Genomic DNA, 22,687 nt, shown 5'->3' on the forward strand with positions numbered 1-22,687 from the left:
GAGGTGTGCCAATGTCACTAGGAAGTTTGGTGCTCTCTGAACTTCTGGCAGGATCAACAGGACTGTATTTGTGGCATTTTTAAAGGGATAAAACATGAGTAAATGTTTTTAATTTGCCCGGGCAGTCGAATTTACCTGGATAGGTAGCACAATAAGGGCAACGCAGATCATGATCACCACTAGAAGCTGTGAAGGCCATATCTTTGGGGTTACGTCACCAAAGCCCACGGTGGAGAAAGTGACAATGCAGAAGTATAAGGAATCGAAGAGGGTGAGGTTATTGCCTGCTCTTTCCAGGTGCTGAATGCCGCAGATACTAAGGAGAGAAGATCACATAGATTGTAAAAACATGGAAGAAACAAAGAGGTTCAACAGACAAGAAAACACAAGTATGGTTAGAGAAAGCTTCTGAGTCTTTTCAATCTGCTGCTTTCATTAAAAGAATCCCTGGTGATCCTGATATAAATGTCTTTGTTCAGGCACTTCCTTTTATGAGGTGACAACTGTCTCCCAGTTGTGCTGCTGCATTGTCACCCCTTCACATGCATGTGTACGGGGCTTGCGTGTGGTTATGGTGCAGAGGGATCAGACGACAACAGTTCTCTTAGATTTTCTGTTTTCCTCTGCCAAACAGTGGAAAGTGCTGCTTTTGATAAATATTCAAATGATTTTCAAAGGCAAGGCAGTTATTGGCTCACAATAATGCCTTCAGCATTACAGAATACCACAGTTATGTAGTCCTTACATGTGATAGCTGCTGGGGGCTGCGTCCTCCAGCAAGATTCCTCATGACCATGTAATAGGACTCATACGAGCGGATGGTATCCTAGCTTCTCTCTTACTTCACCAGGACGCAGGGATGCACCTGACTGGTATTTAACCACTTGCCCTCCAGAGGATTTACCCCCCTTTCGGACCAGGCCATTTTTTGTGTTACGGCGCTGCATTATTTTAACTGACAATTGCGCGGTCATGCAACGCCGCACCCAAATTAAATCATTGTCCTTTTTCCTCACAAATAGAGCTTTCTTTTGGTGGTAATTGATCATCTGTGCATTTTTATTTTTTGTGCTATAAACAAAAAAAGACTGACAATTCTGAGAAAAAAACATATTTTTGACTTTTTGCTATTAAACATGTCCAATAACATTTTTTTTTTAATTTAGTTTCGTCATAAATTTAGGCCAAAATGTATTCTGCTCCATGTGTTTGATAAAAAAATCCCAATACGTGTAAATTACCGTATTTTTCGCTCCATAAGACGCACCTGACCATAAGACGCGCCTAGATTTTAGAGGCAGAAAACAGGAAAAAAAAATTCTGAACTAATGGACTGCAGACATAGTACAGGAGATGACCAGAGACTGCAGACATAGTACAGGAGATGACCAGAGACTGCGGACATAGTACAGGAGATGACCAGAAACTGCGGACACAGTACAGGAGATGACCAGAGACTGCGGACACAGTACAGGAGATGACCAGAGACTGCGGACACAGTACAGGAGATGACCAGAGACTGCGGACACAGTACAGGAGATGACCAGAGACTGCGGACACTGTACAGGAGATGACCAGAGACTGCGGACACAGTACAGGAGATGACAGGAGACTGCGGACATAGTACAGGAGATGGCCAGAGACTGCGGACACAATACAGGAGATGACCAGAGACTGCGGACACAGTACAAGAGATGACCAGAGACTGCGGACAGTACAGGAGATGACCAGAGACTGTGGACAGTACAGGAGATGACCAGAGACTGCAGACAGTACAGGAGATGACTGCTGACCTTTGGGGAGGTGGGGAGCGGGTACCTGAATTTGACAGGTACGCGCTCCTACTTCCGCGGAGTTGTTCTTTGATCTTACCTGTTCCTCTATCCAGCCGCGCGCTGTCTTTCCGGCTTCTGTAGTGTGGGCTCTCGGCAGACAGCCGGATGCCCAGTGCGCATGAGCGAGAAGCGCTGCGCTTTGTGATTGGTCCGGCGGCTTCTGGGATCTGTCATGTGTCCCAGGTACCGCCTTACCATTCACAAAGAGCACCGCTTCGTGCGCATGCGCACTTCGCACCCGGCTGTCACGCACACTACAGAAGCCGGGAAGACAGCGCGCCGCTGGATAGAGGAACAGGTAAGGTCCCACTGCAGAGCTGAGCGGCCGGCCCGGTATTCTGACACGGCAGCGGTGGAAATACCGGACCGGCCGCTCCATATTCGCTCCATAAGACGCACTGACATTTTCCCCCCTTTTTTTGGGGGAAAAAAGTGCGTCTTATGGAGCGAAAAATACGGTAATTGGTTCACATGAAAGTTATACAAATGGCAGTATAGATACTGGGATTTTTTTTTTTTACTAGTAATGGCAGTGATCAACGATTTATCGCAGGACTGCGGTGGGCATTCAGACACTGGGGGGGACTGACTTGGTGTCACTGACATCCACAGTCACACCAATACAATAATCCGTGCAAATAAAAAGCACTGACACTGTACTAATGGCACTGGGAAGGAAGGGGTTAACATGTGGGGTGATCAAAGGGTTAACTGTGTGCTGTTTTGCTGTGTCTGTGCTTTCCACTGTAAGAACACTGCTTTGTATGGCTGTGCTATGTACAGCCATACAAAGCACTGTGCAGGAGCTGAGGAGCTGACAGGGGAAATAACTATATTGTTTCCATACAGTTCTCTCCCCCCATCAGTAATGCTCAGCGATCACCGGGTGCCGACGAGTAATCACCGGCCGGGACCTGGTGATTGACAGCCGAGGCTGCGAAAAGTGGTGCAGGTAGGGCACGTGCATGCCCCCCTACCCAGAAATGCAAAATCACGTATATATATATGCCAATCACAGCCAATCTGTGTCATGGGATTAGCTGTGACCAGTCACAGCTAATCACAAAAATTCCTGAATGAATCAATTTCATTCAGTTAAATGCTTGCTTATAGCAATGAAATTCTTTGCTATAAGCAATCATAATGTGTAAACCAAAAATACTGATCACTTCCCCAGTGTAGTACTGTGGTAACATTATACTACTCTGGTCACAGTGTATTATGAAAAAAAATATAGATATATAATTTTTTTTTTTTTTTATTTACATTTTTCATTACTTTTTTTTTTTCACGTACTGTTACCAGTGAGTGTCCCTGATCACTGCCACACCAGGTACATGATGATGCTGTACTGCACTGGTGACCGTATGTAAAAAAAAAACATTGTGATTATTTTTTTTTTTTTTTATTTCTTCATTTTCCAAAAAATTATGCCAAAATAATGAACACTTCAAAAAACTCGCCATGCCTCTTACTAAATACCTCGGACTGTTTATTTTGCAAAAAGAGGTCATTTGGGGGATATCTGTACTGTCCTGACATTTTTGGGCCTCAAGAATTTTTGGAAATTGTTTTTGTGTTCATTAAGAGATACTGATTAAAATCTTACTTTTTTAAAGGGTTGTACTCATTTATGCTGAGCACTGTATAACTCTCCTACAGGCTAAATAATAAATACTAATTTGGGTTATTTTCACCAAAGAAATGTAGCAGAATACACATTGGCCTAAATTTATGAATAACAATTATTTATTTGCAAAATGTTATAACAGAAACTAAGAAAAAGTGTTTGTTTGTTTTTTTATTTTCTGTCTTTTTTCGTTAGTTTAGCAAAAAATTTTAAAAACAGTGGTTATTACCACCAAAAGCTTTAATTGTGTGAACAAAATGATAAAAATGTAGTTAGGGTACAGCATGCACGACCGTGCAATTTTCATTCAAAGTGCGAGAGTGCTGAAAATTGGCCTGGGCAGGAAGAAGGTAAAAGTGCCCAGTATTGAAGTGGTTAATACCACTTTAAATACAGTTTTTCGATGGCGTTCCAGCCACAACCAATAGATGGTGCTTAAAACTTTGACTAAGGGCTCACACATATTTTATTTTATTTGTTTCCAGTGTTATACAGAGCCATTACAGTATCTTTCCGAGAGTATTTACGTTCTTCGTATTAGTTTTGCCCCAGTGGAGCTCATAATCTGACATCCTCAGCACAATAATACAGATGCATGTGAGTAGGTGGGCAGCTCAAGCATAGAAGTCTGTTTGCCTGTATCCTAGGGGTAGAGCAGGAGAAAATCCCCACCATCATTAAAATACCGCCAACCAGCACAGCAATAAACAATCTAAAGCTCTAGAAAAGCTCATGTCAATGGATCACAAATGATGTATTGAAGACTACTGTTGTGTAATTCTCCATATACCCCGAAACACATTGCTTAACTGCATATCATGGCTGGAAGTAAACCTGTCATAAATAACATATGATGAAAAATACATAATCAGAGATTACCTAGAGTGAAAAACACATGTCAAAATGATCAATAAATACAGAAATAAAGCACAGTTGAAGATAAAGGCAAATCTCTTCATTTTCCATAACAGTCTACCATATTTCCTCAATGTGGGATTCCTTTGATATGACAGCAGAATATTGTCACTTTTAGCACACCTGCTACAGTGCTGGCACTATAGCAAACTACAAACAAGGTTAGCTCAAGGTGACCCTGTTGCTATAAGCAGGGCTCCCAAATGTCCCTCATTTTGAGGGACTGTCCCTCTTTTGAGACCAGATCCATCTGCCCTTGTTGCCTCTCTTTTTGGTCTGACGTGTATGTCTTTATACATAATGTACAATTTCCTATCAAAAGTGCTATGCTGCACTAAACCGTTATTCCAACCTACTTATTACTATATTTGTTATTTTTAAAAGCCAATATAAAGGAATAGAGGTCAAAAAGCACTTGCATGGTTTAGTCAATAATTTTCTGCAAATTAGATCTCAGTGGTCCTTGTAAAGGGATGTGTCCTTTGCGTACATCATGCAGTCTCAATTAGGGTTCTTCCAGAGTTTGCTAGGGGCAACTTGAGCAATGGGCAATGTCTGCCTCTCAGTTAAGTTCCTGTAATGGCAACTTTGGGAATTCCAGGAAAACTCCGGACACGAACTTGAGGAAAACAAGCTTTTTATTTACCAGCTGGTTGACCTAGCCAGACTTGTGTCTGCAAGCTAAGTGTCTTGAAAAGGATCTTACATGGTGTATATATCAACAATTATGTCACAATGCATATATTTTCTCTTTACTTTTTGTACCTTTAAAATACATTCTGAGCAGTTCAGGATATAGCCTCTGCAATTTCACATTTAGATAAAATATCACCGACTGAAAGTTAGGGTGTCAGCTGCTAGACTGGAACACATTGTTCCACAGGAAATAAGGGGGAGGAACTGAGCTGATGACCTGGTTCTGCAAACAGATGCTTTTAGAAACAGTAAAACTTAAATGGGAACTCTGTAATATTTTGGTGCTGCCACATTCCTACTGACACTGTTGTTTTATTTTAGCTATCTGAGAGGGAGTAATTCTTCCCAATGACCACAAGTGTACAGAGCATTCTTCCCACTGACCATCACACTAATGTATCATGAGTTGTAGACATAGTAATTTTTAGAGGGGGTTCCCTGAGACTGGAAAGATATTTCAAGGGTTCCTCTTTGTTGAAAGGGTTGAGAAAGTCTGGCTTCCAAACTAGTGTGCTAAAAGATGCCTCTCTTTATCATTTCCAAAAGTAGGGAGGTATGTAAGCGGGGGGTTAGTACCCCTTTATGGGGAAACCCACCCCCTGAGTATGTACTATAGGTTGGGCCATCTCTTTCTGTTATGAAGGTTGGGTCAAGATGACGGAGGTCAGAAGGTTGATGGGAAGCAATACCCTGCTGTGAGCTACCATGTAAGATTACAGACCATCTCTGAGATATGCCCCTTTGGGGTAGACCTGGTGCAGGGATAAGGGAGCAGCCCATTTCAGGGAGAACCTACTATAAAGGGAAGGCAGAAGAGCTGGTTGGTACCTGCTTACAGGAATGCTAAATGTAATAACTGAAGCAAGGCATACATGTGAAAAAAAAATAGTAAATGCTTGCCGCGGTGTTGGCAAAGGCCATGCTGTTCTTATGAAACTTCTGCGAAGTTAACAGGGAAAATTACACTTCTGGGAGTGTTGAAAATTTATTGTTGCCCCAAATGCAGATTTCTATAGGTTTTGACAGGCTGCAAGAAGTGGGTTTGGGCGCTCCACCTGTGCCTGCCATGCACCTACAAATGCTGGGATTTGAAGATGATGAGCCAAACCACCCATGTGCATGAAGCCCTCAAACTATATTTATAAAGAGTACTATGGGAAACAGAATGTAAGATATCTCTACTCTCAGACAATATAGGATTCTGAGATTTCTTTATACAAGTTTTAAATCTGTACTGTATATTTTACTGGTACACGTGTGATGAAAACTGGGTCAACCAGCAAGGGTGGAGAGTTTAAGCAACAACATGACATGACATACAGTTCAAGCAGGTGTGGTGGAATGTGTGACTTCTCTGTGTTATCAGTAGGTAGGGGTTCGCCTCTCAGGTGTGAACTCAAAGGTTCTCTAGTTTATTTTCCAGAAACATCAGCAAAAAGATATCAATTTCATTGTGTAAAAATTGCGTGATAACTTCTGGAGGTTTGGTTTTGCCAACTGGACTCAAGAGGAGTCATGAGGCAAGAAGTAGTATGTAGACAAGCTAAGCTTCAGGCAGCCAGTTCCCACTGCAACACCGTTGTAACTGTTGAATGGGAAGTGTAGTCTTTAGGATTTCAGGATGTCAATGGGCTTTTGTTTGCTACAAGGAGTTTTACATTTATATTCAAGTCTAATGGAATGTACAGCCATGGCCAAAAGTTTTGAGAATGACACAAATATTATTTTCACAAAGATTGCTGCCTCAGTTTTCATGATGGCAATTTGCATATACTACAAAATGTTATGAAGAGTGATCAGATGAATTGCAATTAATTGCAAAGTCCCTCTTTGCATTGAAAATGGACTTATTCCCCAAAAAACCCATTTCAACTGCATATCAGCCCTGCCACAAAAGGACCAGATGACATCATATCAGTGATTCTCTCGTTAACACAGCTGTTAGTGTTGATGAGGACAAGGCTGGAAATCATTCTGTTATGCTGACTGAGTTAGAATAAAAGACCGAAAGCTTTAAAAAGGAGAGTGGTTCTTGAAATCATTGTTCTTCCTCTGTTAACCATGGTTATCTGCAAGGAAACATGTGCATTCATCATTGCTTTGCACAAAAATGGGATTCACAGGCAAGGATATTGCTACTACTAAGATTGCACCTGAATCAGCCATTTATCGGATCATCAAGAACTTAAAGGAGAGAGGTTCAATTGTTGTGAAGAAGGCTTCAGAAGGCTGGACCCAAGAAAGTCCAGCAAGCACCAGGACCATCTCCTAAAGTTGATTCAGCTGCAGAATCGGTGCGCCACAAGAGCAGAGCTTGCTCAGGAATGGCAGCAGGCAGGTGCACAGTAAGGTGAAGACTTTTGGAGGATGACATGGTGTCAAGAAGGGCAGCAAAGAAGCCACTTCTCTCCAGGAAAACCATCAGAAACAGACTGATATTCTGCAAAAGGTACAGGGATTGGACTGCTGAGGGCTGAGGTAAAGTCATTTCCTCTGATAATCCCTTTTCTGATTTTTTTGGGTCATCCGGACAAAAACATTGTCTGGAGAATAAAAGGTGAGCACTACCATCAATCCTGTGTCATGGCAACAGTAAAGCATCCTGAGACCATTCATGTGTGGGATTGCTTATCAGCCAAGGGAGTGGGCTTACTCACAATTTAGCCTAAGAACACAGCGAGGAATGAAGAATGGTACAAAAACAAGATCAACTTCTTCCAACCATCCAAGAACAGTTTGGTGACAAACAATGCCTTTTCCAGCATGATGGAGCCCCTTGCCGTAAGGCAAAAGTAATAACTAAGTGGCTTGGTGAACAGAACATCACAATTTTGGGTCCATGGCCAGGAAACTCCCCAGACTTTAATCCCATTGAAAACGTGTGGTCAATCTTCAAGAGGCGGGTGAACAAAAAAACCCCCCACAAATTCTGACAAACTCCAAGCATTGATTATGCAAGAATGGGCTGCCGTCAGTCAGGATGTGGCCCAGAAGTTGATTGACAGCATGCCAGGGTGAATTGCAGAGGTCTTGAAAAAGAAGGGTCAACACTGCAAATATTGACTCTTTGCAAAAGCTTAATGTAATTGTCAATAAAAGCCTTTGATACTTATGAAATGCTCATAATTATACAGTACTTTAGTATGCCTTAGTAACATCTGACAAAAAGATCTAAAAACACTGAAGCAGAAGACTTTCTGAAAAATTTATATTTGTGTCATTCTCAAAACTTTTGGCCATGGCTGTAAAACAAGTCAAAGTCCGGTCAAAAGAGGTCAACTGGAGGCCGAATGCTAATGTTAACTATTCACTTTTTTAATGTTAATTAAAATAAATGTTAATTAAATTTTAATTGTTAAATGTTAATGAATTCTGAATGATCTCCAGAGTGTCTCAAACTGATTTCATACTTATACCACCAGCACAAGCCCAAAGACCATCCAACACAAGCCCATGCAGACCTGCTGGTTGGCCACATTTCCCAAAACATCATATTTCTGCACCAAGTGATTAATGCTTTGGCATTGGTGACATAACACATCACCATGGAGGGACTGGAACATTTGTTTCTTCAGGACAAGTAAGAATTACCCAGGCTCCTATTTTCTTACACAGTAATAATAGCTTTTCTGGGGTACCAAGTGTTACAACTGAAACAGGCAGGGTGGAAAACTGCAGGACCATGGAGAAGGGTCAGTATTACTCTGTTTTGGATTATTCCCTAGAAAAGTTCTTCTCAATCTTTAATCAGTCAGGGCACCCTTTGAAAGTATGTTAAATCTAAGGACACCCCAATCTAAAATGAGGTCCCCTTCACATTCGAGTCAAACTGTCACATCAAAAAACCCCTGTCACATCAGAATCCTCAGCATCCCTCTTTTCAGTCCCTCTTTCCCAACAGTGTCCTCATTTCTCCCTCTTTCACATAAGAGTCCTCATTCGTCCCTTTTACATTGGAGTCCTCAGTCCATCCCCTTCACATCAGAATCCTCAGCCCCCCACTTTTACATAAAGAGCCCTACCTTCTAATCTTCACCAAAGTGCAGATGTGGCAGCATAGCAGAGGCAGAGCAGGTCAAGAAGAAGGTGGACTTCACTTCGGTCCTCTTCTGAATGCTGGGGTTGCCTTGAATGCCACCTGACCTGGATTGGTGTCCTGCATATTCATGGTGCTGTCAGACAGCTTGCCCATGTCTTGGAGTCTTATAATGCTGTGCAAAAATACCGGCCACACTGCAGCACCTCTGATGGATCCAGACAGCACCCCAGGGTGCAGCACCCCCCCCTTTGAGAAATGCTTCCCAAGAAAATCAATGTAGTTATTTTAAGAACTAGAATTTCTGGGGGAGGGGGGCACAAGCAAGGTCAATCTTTCTATTCTTGTCATTTGCAGTTGCATTGGGAATACAAAATGACAGGTCCACTTTAAAGATAACAATAAATGACAGACTAGCTTCTGGGAAAATGAGGTGCCATTTCCAAGTGTGCTACCACAGGTCAGATCTATGCATTCACAGACACAGATAGCCGACAGTCACATGATATCTCAGCAAACTTACCACGTAAACATGAGGCAGATAAGGGTGCATATGAGGATGAAGACTTGATTAAACATGGCAGAGTGAGTCCTCTGGATGGCACGATGCAGGTCATTCTGGCAGAGAAAGGAGATATGTAAATGATGGGCAGTATGAATAGGGCAACACAATGTATATAATCTGCCTTCACTCTACATGTCAGCCCAGTGTATGAAAAGGGCAAACAGCGGTGAACGTAATCACTAAACTGCCTGAGGTATCAACGCAATTGGCGCCCGTCTCTTCCTTTTTAGAAACTGTGTAAACATATGAGAAGTACACTTTGTAGCATGCTGCTTCCAATATTTGAAGTAGAACCTCAGGCAAATACAACCATCCTTCAGGCAACTTCATATCCGCTCAAACATCATTATGTTCTATTTTTAACTAATATATATTGCATACACAACACACACACCTGCTCTTATGTAGCGCTACCCTCTTGAGGGCCGCTGACTTTCTGGATCCCTCTAAGCTTTTCACGGCCAGGCAACACGCATTTTCCACACTGACATTCACAGTCAGTGACCAGTCCATGAGCTTGTTTTTTGTTATTTTAATAGGGGATATACCTTGGATAGGGTAATAGGGATTATGGGATGCCCATCATGACTGAATCAATGCGCGGAGACAACTTCCTTCCTATTTACAGAAACAGATCTTGGACTGTTCTTTTCCTTGAAAGCTGTCGATCATTATGGATCAGTAGCAACTGTACCTGAGGGACTTTCAGCCCCTCGGAAAGTTAGCTTAGCTTGTTGCAGACTACATGCAGAGATATCTCCCTCCCCTGTAGAAATGCCCCGAGCTCCACAGCCTGCAGACACTACCAGCTCTCCTGGCTGCTCTGAAGATCTCCCAGGACACGGATAAAGGATTAAACACAGCACTGTCCTTTGAAAGCTTTCTACATATGGCAGTATCTCCCCTTGTGAATCCCTGGGTGCGCTGATGTACTCACTCTGTCCTCCTTTTTCCCACTGTTCCCAGGCCTTGATTCTGTCCATACTGTGATGTTGAATGGATCCTCCTGAGTCAGCCCGAGCCCAACCTAGAGGTCAGTTACCCCTACACCTAGGGGACCCCTCCCTGACCACCAACAGCCTCCTCAGCACTCCATCTTCCACCCGACTCCTCTGCCAGCCTGACTCTATATTTATGGGTTGGTCTCACCACTCTACCAAGCCTCCAAACCTGGGATTGGTTAGACTTCCATAAGCATGAAGATTAGGTCTTCACCTCTTCTACCCACTGGCTTCTGGGAGGTTCCATGGTCCTCCAGAACCAGGTGGAGGCAATAGAGTCCCAACCTGCTAAGCCATCCAGCCTGACCTGCACTAACCCAGCCTAATCACAGACTCACACAGTTGCCATGAATCATACACAATAAATGTACCTACACTAATCCTAATAGCACACTAGAGGTTGCCACATTTATAAAAAAACAAAATTCCCATCACATCAGAAGTAAGGTTAAAAGATGGAGCACAGCCTAAGGTATTTCAGGCACTAGGAGCTAAAAGGAGAAGATATTTATTTTGGTAAGAATAGTTTATGAATTTGACTGTTAGGTTGGATTGTCACATCAGCAAACTAGATCTAAACCCAGCCACTAAAACTTCATGTTATTTCAAAAGAAAATTCACTAAAAGAATATCTGGTGATATCTATCTGTGCTGTGCACAGCCATCCCGAGCAGTGTGCCCGAGCCGACAGGGAGGAAGACTTCTTCCTTCCCATCGGTAATTGTTAGTAATCACTGGGCGCCAGTGGGTAATGACCGTCCAGGACCCGATGATTGACATCTGCAGCCGCGAATGGCAACGCAGGTAGGGCCGCGCGTGGCTCGCACTCTCCCCACCCGGAAATGCAAAATCACACACACATATATATATATATATATATATATATGTGTGTGTGATTTTGTGTACCCGTGCCGCCGAGTAGCAGTATATCTGCTATATGGCGTCGGGTAAGTGGTTAATTTGCAGGGATTTCCTATCACTTCCTGTTTGGCTATGGGATAGGAAGTGAAGGGAAATCCCCGCAATGGCACACAAATGGTTAAAAAAATCTGATAGGCGTTATAACGATGAGTTTAGTCCTAATTTTGCTTGAATAACAATTCTAAAATTCTTGAAAGAAACATACCCCCCAATAATATGAGACTGGTGTAAGGATAAACACACTGCCTGCAACATGGAAGTCGCTACAGGATTATAAAAAAAAAATAACAAGTATGGTACCCTTAGTTACTGTTCTACTACTCCAGTCAATGCAACCACTTTATGACCAAAACATGATTTCACCTGATACATTCACACATTATGCACTCAAATGGCAGGGTCCCTGACTGTCTTTACAGAGGCTCCATGAGTCCGATAGCCTACATCTCCTTACACCCCCCTCATACCCTTCCCCCCATCATTACCAACTATATCCCCCATCCACTTTCACCCTAAAGCCTTTTCTCTTCAAACTATATTGACATACACCACTACATTCCTCAAACGCAGTTGTGACCCACAAAAAAGATCCCCCACACACACCTCGTTGGCAACAGAGCCATACACTGATCAGCCATAATATTATGACCCCCACCTAATATTAATTAGGTCCACCTTTTGATGTCAAAACAGCCCTGACCTGTCGAAGCATGGACTCCACTAGACCTCTGAAGTGGTATCTGGCACCTAGCCATCATTAGAAGTTCTGTAAGTTGCGAGGTGGGGCCTCCATGGATTGGACTTTTTTTTCCAGCACATCCCACAGATGCTAGATTGGATTGAGATCTGGAGAATTTGGAGGCTAGGTGTCAGGAATCAGCAGCAGAGATGGCCAGATCTGGAGGAAACTGATTACGGATTCCTATGCCCAGGGAGCCACAGTGCCACCAGCAGGTGACCCAGCTCCTGACAGTAAGTCAACACCTTGAACATGTAGTTGTGTTCTTTAAACTATTCTTGAACCATTTTTGCAGTGTGGCACAGTACATTATCCTGCTGAAAGTGGCCACTGCCCACAGGGAATACCGTGTCCATGAAGGGGTATACTTGGTCAACAATAATGTTTAGGTAGGTGGTACGTGTCAAAAGTAACATCCTCATGAATTACAAGACCCAAAGTTGCCCAGCAGAACCTTGAAAAGGGTCTTCTGCTCCCTGAGCAAGTAGCTAATGGGATTGATGTGGAGGGTGGAGGGGCTAATCAGGATTATCAGGTAGGAAGATGGGTTACTGTAACTAGAGGGAGTGGTATGGGCTAATAGAAAAGGAAGGCCGGCCCTGGGTTTGTGCACCAAAACAGAAGTTGGGTGAAGATGTGGGGGTGGCAAGCTCAGGGATGGCAGCCCTGGATGTCAGTGCTATCCCTAACAGCCGGGAGGGCACACCATCTGGGAGGGGTGGTGAGTGTAGTGCAGGAAGGCCTAGACAGTTGGTGGTAGTAGGGTATTCTATAATCAGAAGGACTGATAGAATAATTGTCACCAGGATTGCCTCAACCAAATGGTTTGCTGTCTCCCTGGTGCCAGGGTTCAGCATGTGGTGGACCAGGGGCTGGGATTGACCCAGCTGTCTTGGCCCATGTTTGAACCAAAGATAGAATTCATGGTAGGTGGGGGCTCCTTAAGAATCAATTTAAAGAACTAGGCTACAAGTAAAGGGAAGGACCTCCAAGGTGATAATCTCTGAAATATTACCTGTGCCATGCGCAACTCAGGAAATACAGGGAGCTTAGAGAAATCAATGCATGGCTAAAGACTGGGTGTAAAAGAGAAGGATTTGGGTTTCTAGAGCACTGGGCTGACTTTTCATTGGGGTGCAACCTATATGCTAGAGATGGTTTGCACTTAAAATGGAAGGGGGTCTGTTGTGCTGGGGGAGAGGTTTATGGGAAGGCTGGAGGAGTATTGAAACTAGGATCAAGAGGGGAGGGAGAATTAGATTATAACGGGGTAGACAGATCAGACAGTGGTCAGTAATTATTGCTGGGTAGAATGCGGAAAGATGGGGGGAGGGCTATGTCACATGATAAGAAGGTTCCCATGTTACAAACAACCAGTGGAATTGGTATCATTTGTATGAAAATAACAAATATGCAAAATACATGTGCACAAGGTGTAACTAAATTAAAATGTTTATTCACCAATGCCAAAAGTCTGCCAAGCAAAACAGGTAAGTTGGAAGCTTTGGCGCATGAACAGAACTAGGATTGAATTGGTATTGCTGAATCTTGGCTTCATTCTTCACATGACTGGGCCAGTAATATTCCTGGCTATGTTCTCTTTCGGACAGACAAGGTAAATAGGAAAGGTGGTGGTGTCTGCCTCTATGTGAGAAGTGATCTCAGAGTGAGTGTGAAAGAGGACCTAGTTGATGGAGAGTGTGATGAGGCTGAAGCATTATGGGTGGAACTGCACATGGGGGTGTGTACTACAAAGGTAATCATTGGAGTTTGTTATAGGCCTCCCAGTGTTAATGAGGAGGTGGAGACTCAGCTGTTTGCACAGATCGAAAGGGCTGCAAGGCTGGGACAGTGATAATAATGGGGGATTTTAACTATCTGGAAATTGACTGGAGTAATGGTACTTTAAGAACAGTTAAAGGGCAAAAATGTTTAAACCTACTACAGGACAATTTTATGGTACAGTTCATAGAGGCCCCAACTAGGAATGATGCTCTGCTGGACTTGGAAATCTCAAACCATGCGGAGCTTATTATTATTATTATTATTATTATTATACAGGATTTATATAGCGCCAACAGTTTGTGCAGCACTTTACAATATAAGAGGGACAGTTCAATTACAATACATTTCAGTACAGAAGGAATAGGAGAGCCCTGCTAGTGGAGCTTACAATCTAAAGGAAGGGGGAGGTGGTACAAAAGGTGATAGCTGTAGGCGATGTTCCGATGGAGGTGGCTCAAGTACAGCTCTTAGGTGGAGTGGGGTTGACTTCCCTGAATAAGTGAGTTTTCAAAGATCGCCTAAAGGCTGACAGGGTGAGGACATACTGCGGTAGGAAGTTCTAGTGGATAGGAGAGGCTCTGGAGAAGTCCTGGAGGCGAGCATGGGAAGAGGTGACGAGGGAGCTAGAAAGCAAGATGTCTTAAGAGAAGCGGAGCAGGCAATTTGGATGATATCTGCGGATGAGGTCGGTGATGTAGCTAGGGGCAGTGTTGTGGATGGCTTTGTATGTTGTGGTTAGTATTTAGAATTTTATACGTTGGGTTAGTGGAAGCCAATGAAGGGATTGGCAGAGAGGGGCAGCAGTTACTGATTGGTTGGTAAGGTGTATGAGTCTAGCAGCAACATTCATAATAGACTGAAGGGGGGATAACCTGTGTAATGGTAGACCAGTGAGGAGGGAGTTGCAGTAATCGAGGCGGGATAAAATCAAGGCGTTGATAAGTTGATTTGTGGTGTCATTGGTCAGAAAGGAGCAGATTTTGGAAATGTTGCGGAGGTTGAGGCGGTAGGATTTAGCCAGTGATCGGATGTGGGGCCCAAAAGAAAGGTCAGAGTCTGTGTTTACACCTAGCACCCTAGCATGAGGGGAAGGACCAATGGTTGTGTTGTTGATCTTAATGGTAAAGTCATGAGCAGGGGAAAGATTGAGTTTAAGGTAGTGGTGTGACATCCATACTGATATGTTGCTTAGTAGATTTGTAATACATGAGGAGATTGAGGGGGTGAGCTGGGGAGTAGAAAGATAGATCTGGGTGTCATCAGCATAGAGGTGGTATTAGAAGTCATGGGAGGTTATCAATTGGCCCAGGGAGGAGGTGTGGAGATAGAAAAGGAGGGGCCCAAGGACAGAGCCTTGGGGTACCCCAATGGAAAGTGGAAGAGGAATGGAGGAGGAATTGCTGTATGTGACACTTAAATTGTGCTGATAAAGTTAAGAGGAGAACCAGGAGAGAGCAGAGTCACGGAGGCCAATGGAGTGGAATTTACTGAGTAGCGGGGGGTCGACTGTGTCAGAGGCAGCGGAAAGAAGTAGGAGTATGGAGTAATGGCCATTGGTTTTAGCAGTTAGTAGGTCGTTAGTGAGTTTTAGTAGGATAGTTTCAGTGGAATGTTGTGGGCGGAAGCCAGACTGTAGGGGATCAAGAAGGCTGTTGTCAGTGAGGTGGCTGTTCATACGGTTGTAAACAAGGCGCTCAAGAAGCTTGGAGGCAAATGGAAACAGGGAGATGGATCTTAAGTTATGCAAACAGGTGGGGTCCAGTGAGGGTTTTTTGAGTATGGGGGTAACCAGCGCATGTTTGAGCGGGGAGGGAAAGGTACCCATGGAGAGTGAGAGGTTGAAGATAAGGGTTACAGAGTTTAGGATAGAGCAGGAAGGAGGCTGCAGTAATCGTGAGGAGACAGGGCCCAGGGGACAGGTGGTGAAGTGAGGCTTGGATAGGAGTTTGGTAACTTCCTCAGTGGTAATAGGGTCGAAGGAGGAGAGTGTTGAGCGTGGTGTTGGGCCTGGTATGTTGATTGGAGGAGGAAGCTTAGCACTGGAGAGCTCATTGCGAATTGTGTTGATCTTGTTCTTGAAATGACTGGCAATCTCCTGTGCAGTAAATACGTTGGTGGGTGGAGGCAGTGGAGGGTGGAGTAAGGAATTAAGGGTAGAAAAGAGTTGACGAGGATTGGATGAGAGGGTTTTGATGAGAGTGTTGTAGTAGGTTGGTTTAGCAGCATGGAAGCCCAAGTTGTATTTGAGAAGGGTGGATTTGTAAAGTCTTTCAGGGATTTCGTTTTATGCCATGCTTGCTCAAGAGCACGGCTGCATCTCTTGAGACTTCTGGTGTCATCTGTTTGCCAGGGTTGTGACAGGCAAGGTCTGCTTCTGCATGTGGAGAGAGGAGCAAATGTGTCCAGGGAGGAACATAGATTGTTGTTGTAGGCAGATGTGGCCAGGTCTGGGCAGGGCAGGGGTGCAATTTTATCATAGAGGCACTCAGTAGCAGAGTGAAGAAGGTCAAGGCTGAGGTGGTGGAGGTTTCTATAGGAAACTGTTTGCTGGTTGGAAGCATGGGAGGTAGGAGACAGGGAGAGTGTGAAGCTGATAATGATGTGATCAGAGAGAGGAAAAGGGGTGTTAGAGAGGTTACAGGGAGTGCATAGGTGGGAGAATACAAGGTCGAGGGTGTTGCCATTGGAGTGGGTAGTGGATTGTGTCCATTGTGTTAGGTTAAAAGAGGAAGTTAGGTTGAGTAGTTGAGAGGTGGCAGGGGTGTGAACATTGACTGGGATGTTAAAGTCACCGAGGATGATAGCAGGCACCTCAGAAGAGAGAAAGTATGGTAGCCATGCCGAGAAGTCATTAAGAAATTGTGAAACTGGGCCAGGAGGCCAGTAGATGACTGCGATCCTCAGACAAACAGGAGAAAAGCGACGAATACAATGCACTTCAAAAGAGGAGAGGGACAGAAAGGGATGTGTAGGAAGAACCTAGAACATGCTTTGTGGGGAAAGAAGTCCAAATCTACCCCCTTTTCATCCACTGGGTCTGGGCGAGTGAGTCCAGAGGAGGCCACCATGGGAGAGTGCAGCTGCGGAGATAGAGTCCGAATCCTGGAGCCAGGTTTCAGTAATAGCAATTAGGCTGAGTTTATTACGAATGTCCATATAAAAGAACACCTGGGTAGCAGTGACCATCCATGATTTAATTTATTGATAGCTGTAAATAGCAAGCACATACGGGAAAAATAAAAATGCTCAATTTTATGAGAGCTAATTTCCAAGGCTAAAAGCTGCTCTCCAAGACTTAGACTGGGAGGGAATATTGGCATCAATGAACACAGAAATGGGAGTTCTTCAAAAAGACTGTATGTGAACACACTGCAAAATATATTTCCATGGGCAACAAGTTTAAAAGGCTAAAAATCAAACCTATGTGGCTTACGGCCAAAGTTAAAAAAGCTATTGATAATAAGAAAAGAGCTTTTATTACATATAAAAATTAAGAAACACTATCATCGTTTAAACATTACAAAGAATATAACAGAATATGCATAAAGGAAATAAAGGCTGCAAAAATTGAAAACAAGCGACAGATTGCAAAAGATAGCAGGACAAACCCCAAAAAATTCTTCAGATATATTAATAGTAAAAAGGTTTGGTCCGAGCATGTAGGCCCCTTACAAAATAATCTAGAGTGGGTGACTGGGGACAAAGAGAAGGCAAATTTATTAAATACCTTCTTCAGCTCTGTGTATACAAAGGAGCATGGGAGAGCTCTTGTCCATAATGGGCATGGTACTGACACAGCTCCAGATGATCCACATTGGTTCACAATTGATATGATCCAAAAATATTAAAACAGAATAAAGGTAAATAAAGCACCTGGACTCGGTGAAATACACCCACGGGTCCTTAAAGAACTGAGCTCTGTCATTTCAAAGCCATGGTTTCTAATTTCTAGGGACTCTTTAATGACTGGCATAGTACCACTGGATTGGTGTAAGGCCAATGTGGTGCCATTAAAAAGGAGTCAAAATCTTTACCAAGTAATTAGACCTGTTAATTTAACTTCTATAGTTGGGACAATACTGGAGAGTTTAATAAAAGACCACATATTATTATTATTAATATTATACAGGATTTATATAGTACCAACAGTCTGCTCAGTGCTTTACAATATAACAGGAGACAATACAGCAACAATACAGTTCAATACAAGAGGGTTAGGAGGGCCCTGCTCCTTGGAGCTTACAATCTAGGAGGGAGGGGCTAGTGGTACAAAAGGTAGTAACTGTGGGGGATGGACTGGTTGAAAGAGTAGAAGATTCCATTATTAGCTGAGGGCAGGATAGGCTTCCCTGCAGAGAGAGGTTTTCAGAGATCGCCCAAAAGAGCAGAGTAGGCGATAGTCTGATAAATCGGGGTAGAGAGTTCCAGAGGATGGGGGAAACTCTGGAAAAGTCCTGGAGACGAGCATGGGAGGAGGAGACAAGGGAGCTAGAGAGCAGGAGGTCTTGCGAGGAAAGGAGAGTACGGTTTGGGTGATATTTAGAGACAAGATCGTTGATGTAATTTGGGGCAGAGTTATAAATGGCTTTATACTTTATTTTTAATGTTTTGAATTTTATCTGTTGGGTAATGGGAAGCCAGTGGAGGGATTGGCAGAGTGGGGTGGCAGATACAGAACGGCTAGTAAGGTGGATAAGTCTGGCAGCAGCATTCATGATAGACTGAAGGGATAGCCTGCGATTAGGTAGGCCAATAAGGAGGAAGTTACAATAGTCAAGGCGAGATATAACAAGAGAGTAAATAAGTTGCTTAGTGGTTCTGAGGTTAGGAACGGCCGTATCTTGGAGATGTTACGGAGGTGAAGTCTACAAGATTTGGACAGTGATTGGATTTGGGGGTGAAAGGACAGATGGGAGTCTAGGATTACACCTAGTACCCTGACATGAGGGGAGGGAATGATGATTGTGTTATTGATCTTGATGGAGAAGTCAGGGGAGGGGGCACAGGCTGGGGGGAATACTAAGAGCTCAGTTTTGGAAAGATTGAGTTTGAGGAAGTGGAGTGATATCCATACCGATATGTCGCTTAGTAGGTTAGTAATGCGAGAGGAGACTGAAGGGGTGAGGTGAGGGGTAGAAAGATAGATTTGTGTGTCATCAGCATAGAGATGGTACTTAAAGCCATGGGAGTTTATCAAGTGACCAAGGGAGGAGGTGTAGATGGAGAAGAGAAGGGGTCCAAGAACAGAACCTTGAGGGACCCCTACAGAAAGAGGGAGCGAAGAGGAGGAGGCAGCGTTATAGGTAACGCTGAAGGAGCGCTGCGATAGGTAGGATGAGAACCAGGAGAGAGCAGAGTCTCTGAGACCAAGAGAGTGGAATTTTATGAGGAGGGGATGGTCAACCGTATCAAAAGCCGCAGAGAGGTCAAGTAGTAAGAGTACGGAGTAGTGGCCATTGGTTTTAGCTTTTAGTAGATCATTAGTGAGTTTTAGTAGGGCAGTTTCAGTGGAGTGGAGTGAGCGAAAGCCAGACTGTAAAGGGTCAAGAAGGTTGTTGTCGGTGAGGTGGGAGCTCAGGCGATTGTAGACTAAGCGTTCTAGGAGTTTAGAGGTAAATGGCAGCAGGGAGATGGATCTTAAGTTGTTCAGGTTGGTGGGGTCCAGGGAGGGCTTTTTAAGTATGGGAGTGATGTGCGCATGCTTTAGAGGGGAGGGGAAGGCACCAGTAGAGAGGGAAAGATTGAAGATGTGAGTGAGGGAGCATAGGATGGAAGAAGAGGGTGACCGCAGTAGTTGTGAGGGGATAGGATCCAGGGGGCAGGTAGTGAGACGGGATTCTGAGAAAACCTTAGTGACCTCTTCGGAAAGTGTTGAGGGAACTTTAGTATAAGGTATGCTAAGTGGGATGAGTGTCTGTGCAGTGGTGATGCCCCTATGAATTGCGTCAGTCTTGTTTTTGAAATGATTTGCAATCTCATGAGCAGTGAGTAAGGTACTGGGTGGAGGTGGAGAAAGTAGAGAGTTAAAAGTAGAGAAGAGACGACGAGGACTGGATGACAAGGTATTAATAAGAGTGACAAAGTAGGCTTGTTCGGCAGCATGAATTGTATGTTGAGAAAGCAGATTTATATAGGGTGAATGCTTGCTGGGATTTGGTTTTACGCCACAATCGCTCCAGCGCATGACTATGTCATTTAAGATTTCTGGTGCCATCAGTCTGCCAAGGTTGTAATGGTCGGGGCCTGATGCTTTGTGTTGTTAGAGGAGCAAGTGAGTCTAATGCGGATGAAAGGGAACTGTTGTAGACAGCAGTGGCCAGGCCGGGGCAGGACAGGGGAGAGATTCTGTCAGAGTTGTTCAGTTGCAGAGCGGAAAGGAGCAGGGTTCAAGTTGTGAAGGTTTCTGCAGGTAATTGTTTGCCACTTGGAGGGATAGGTGTTTGAAGACCAGGACACTGTGAAGGTGATGAGATTGTGATCAGAGAGAGGAAAGGGGGTGTTTGTGAGGTTGTAAAGTGCAAAGACGGGAGAAAACAAGGTCTAATGTATTCCCATCAGAGTGAGTGGAGGACTGTATACATTGTGCTAATGCAAAAGATGAGGTTAAGTTGAAGAGTTGGGATGTAGCCGGGTTGTTGACATTAATAGGGATGTTAAAATCTCTGAGAATGATAGTGGGTAGTTCAGAGGAGAGAAAGTAGTGTAGCCAGGCAGAGAAATCATCAAGAAAGCTGGACACCAGTCCAGGAGGCTGATAGATCACTGCAATCCTCAGAGAAATGGGAGAAAACAGCCAGATGCAGTGAGTCTCGAAAGAAGAGAAGGATAGAGAGGGAGGGTTAGGGATGACTTGAAAGATGCTCAGTGGGGATAGAAGCAAACCAACTCCACCACCTTTCCAACCACTGGGTCTGGGTGAGTGGGTCCAGATGAGGCCTCCATAGGAAAGTGCTGCGGGAGAAGCAGAATCTTCTGCTTGAAGCCAGGTTTCTGTAATTGCTAGTAGGTTAAGGAGCGAGAGACAAAAAGGTCATGGACAGAGGTGAGCTTATTACAGACAGAGCGGGCATTCCAGAGCGCACATGAAAAAGGGAGGGTGGTTTTTGGGAGCACAGGGACTGATATTAAATTGAGGGGATTGCGGCTATTTCCGGATGAAAGAGGATTCCTGATGTGTGGGTGAAATAGTGGAGGACCAGGGTTTGGGGAGGTATCACCAGAGGTTAGGAGAAGAAGAAAGGTGAGGAAAGTAACATGGGAGTGGGATGTACACGAGTGCACATGCCTTCCAGTCCTGGTGTTTGGTCAGCAGGAGAGTGAAGTATCAGAAGGAGGTGATGAGAGCAGTAGTAGGGAGATGGTAGCAGGGTGAGATGTACAAGTTTTGGGGTGGAGGAGAGGGGTAAAGAATTGAGATTTTGGGAACACAGGAAAGTAATATGAAAAGGAGGAGTAGATGGGACATATTAAAAGGTACACGGAGTGGGACTCAGACTTGTAATAGATGTTTACCAGGGTGTTTGCTTGCAGTCCGTCCAGCATGCAGTAGAGTTCTTGTTGTTGTATCTTCCTGCTGCTTGAGTTATCCTGCTTTAGTTCAACTGCTGTGTTTAACTGCGTCTTAGCACTCCATCAACGCAGCACTCACGCAAAAGCAGCACCCCATCTGTGACTGTGCCCCCCATGAGCTGATCTAAATTTATAGGGAGATGGTCAAATGAGCACTCTTCTCCGCCCCAATCAGGAACTGATAAGGATCACATGAATAGGGGGGGAAGTTTCTCAAACAGACCAGACACAGACTACAGTCATAAAAAAGAGTGCAACTAGAGGTGAAAACTAATCAACATATACAAAAATATATATACACTATTAGTTCTGAAATTAACAGGAGTCTATGCGTTGTTGTAGTTAAGAGTGGAGTGGAGAGGAGATAGCAGCATTACCCAGAGAAAGCAGCACCCCATCTGTGACTTTGCCCCCCCATCTGTGATTCCCCACATACATGAGTTCTTGCTGGAAAAAAATATTTTACGCAACAGACAGCATGGATTCATGAAAAAAAGAAGTCGTCAAACAAATCTGATCTCTTTTTATGAGGGGGTGAGCAAAACCTTGGACAGAGGGGTGGTGGTGGACATGGTATACTTGGATTTTGCAAAAGCATTTGACACAGTTCCCCACACATGGCTAATGTGTAAGGTAAAGTCTACGGGTGTGGAATAATCCATATATAAATGGATAGAAAACCGGCTAAAAGATTGTATTCAGAGAGTAGTGGTTAGCGATTCATACTCGGAATGGTCTAGGGTTGTCAGTGGTGTACCCCAAGGTTCAGTTTTGGGACCCTTACTTTTTAATATATTTATAAACGATATCGGGTCTGAGATTGTAAATCCCATTTCAGTCTTTGCAGATGACACCAAGCTGTGCAGTGGAATAATGTCCTTACAGGATGTCTCCAACTTACAAGCCGACCTCAATGCTCTGTAATTGGGCACCTATGTGGCAAATGAGGTTTAATGTTGATAAATGTAAGGTTATGCACTTGGGGGCTAAGAATA

At 44.0% G+C, this 22,687-nt stretch overlaps 1 protein-coding gene across 1 annotated transcript in view; it reads right to left on the reverse strand.

Moving 5' to 3' along the window:
* LOC149442223 (potassium channel subfamily T member 2-like) overlaps positions 1-22,687 on the reverse strand; it is a 419,624-nt gene that overhangs the window by 189,540 nt on the left and 207,397 nt on the right. Inside the window, exons 9-10 of the mRNA XM_089656330.1 lie at positions 9,636-9,730; positions 136-316 (exon numbers count right to left, since the gene is read on the reverse strand). Of these exons, the coding sequence (XP_089512456.1) occupies positions 136-316; positions 9,636-9,730 (276 nt within the window). The remainder of the gene's footprint in view (positions 1-135; positions 317-9,635; positions 9,731-22,687) is intronic.

Source organism: Staurois parvus, unplaced genomic scaffold (genome assembly GCF_062004578.1).
Source record: "Staurois parvus isolate SC_StPar_1 unplaced genomic scaffold, SC_StPar_1.0 ptg000900l, whole genome shotgun sequence".
Classification (NCBI taxonomy): domain Eukaryota; kingdom Metazoa; phylum Chordata; class Amphibia; order Anura; family Ranidae; genus Staurois; species Staurois parvus.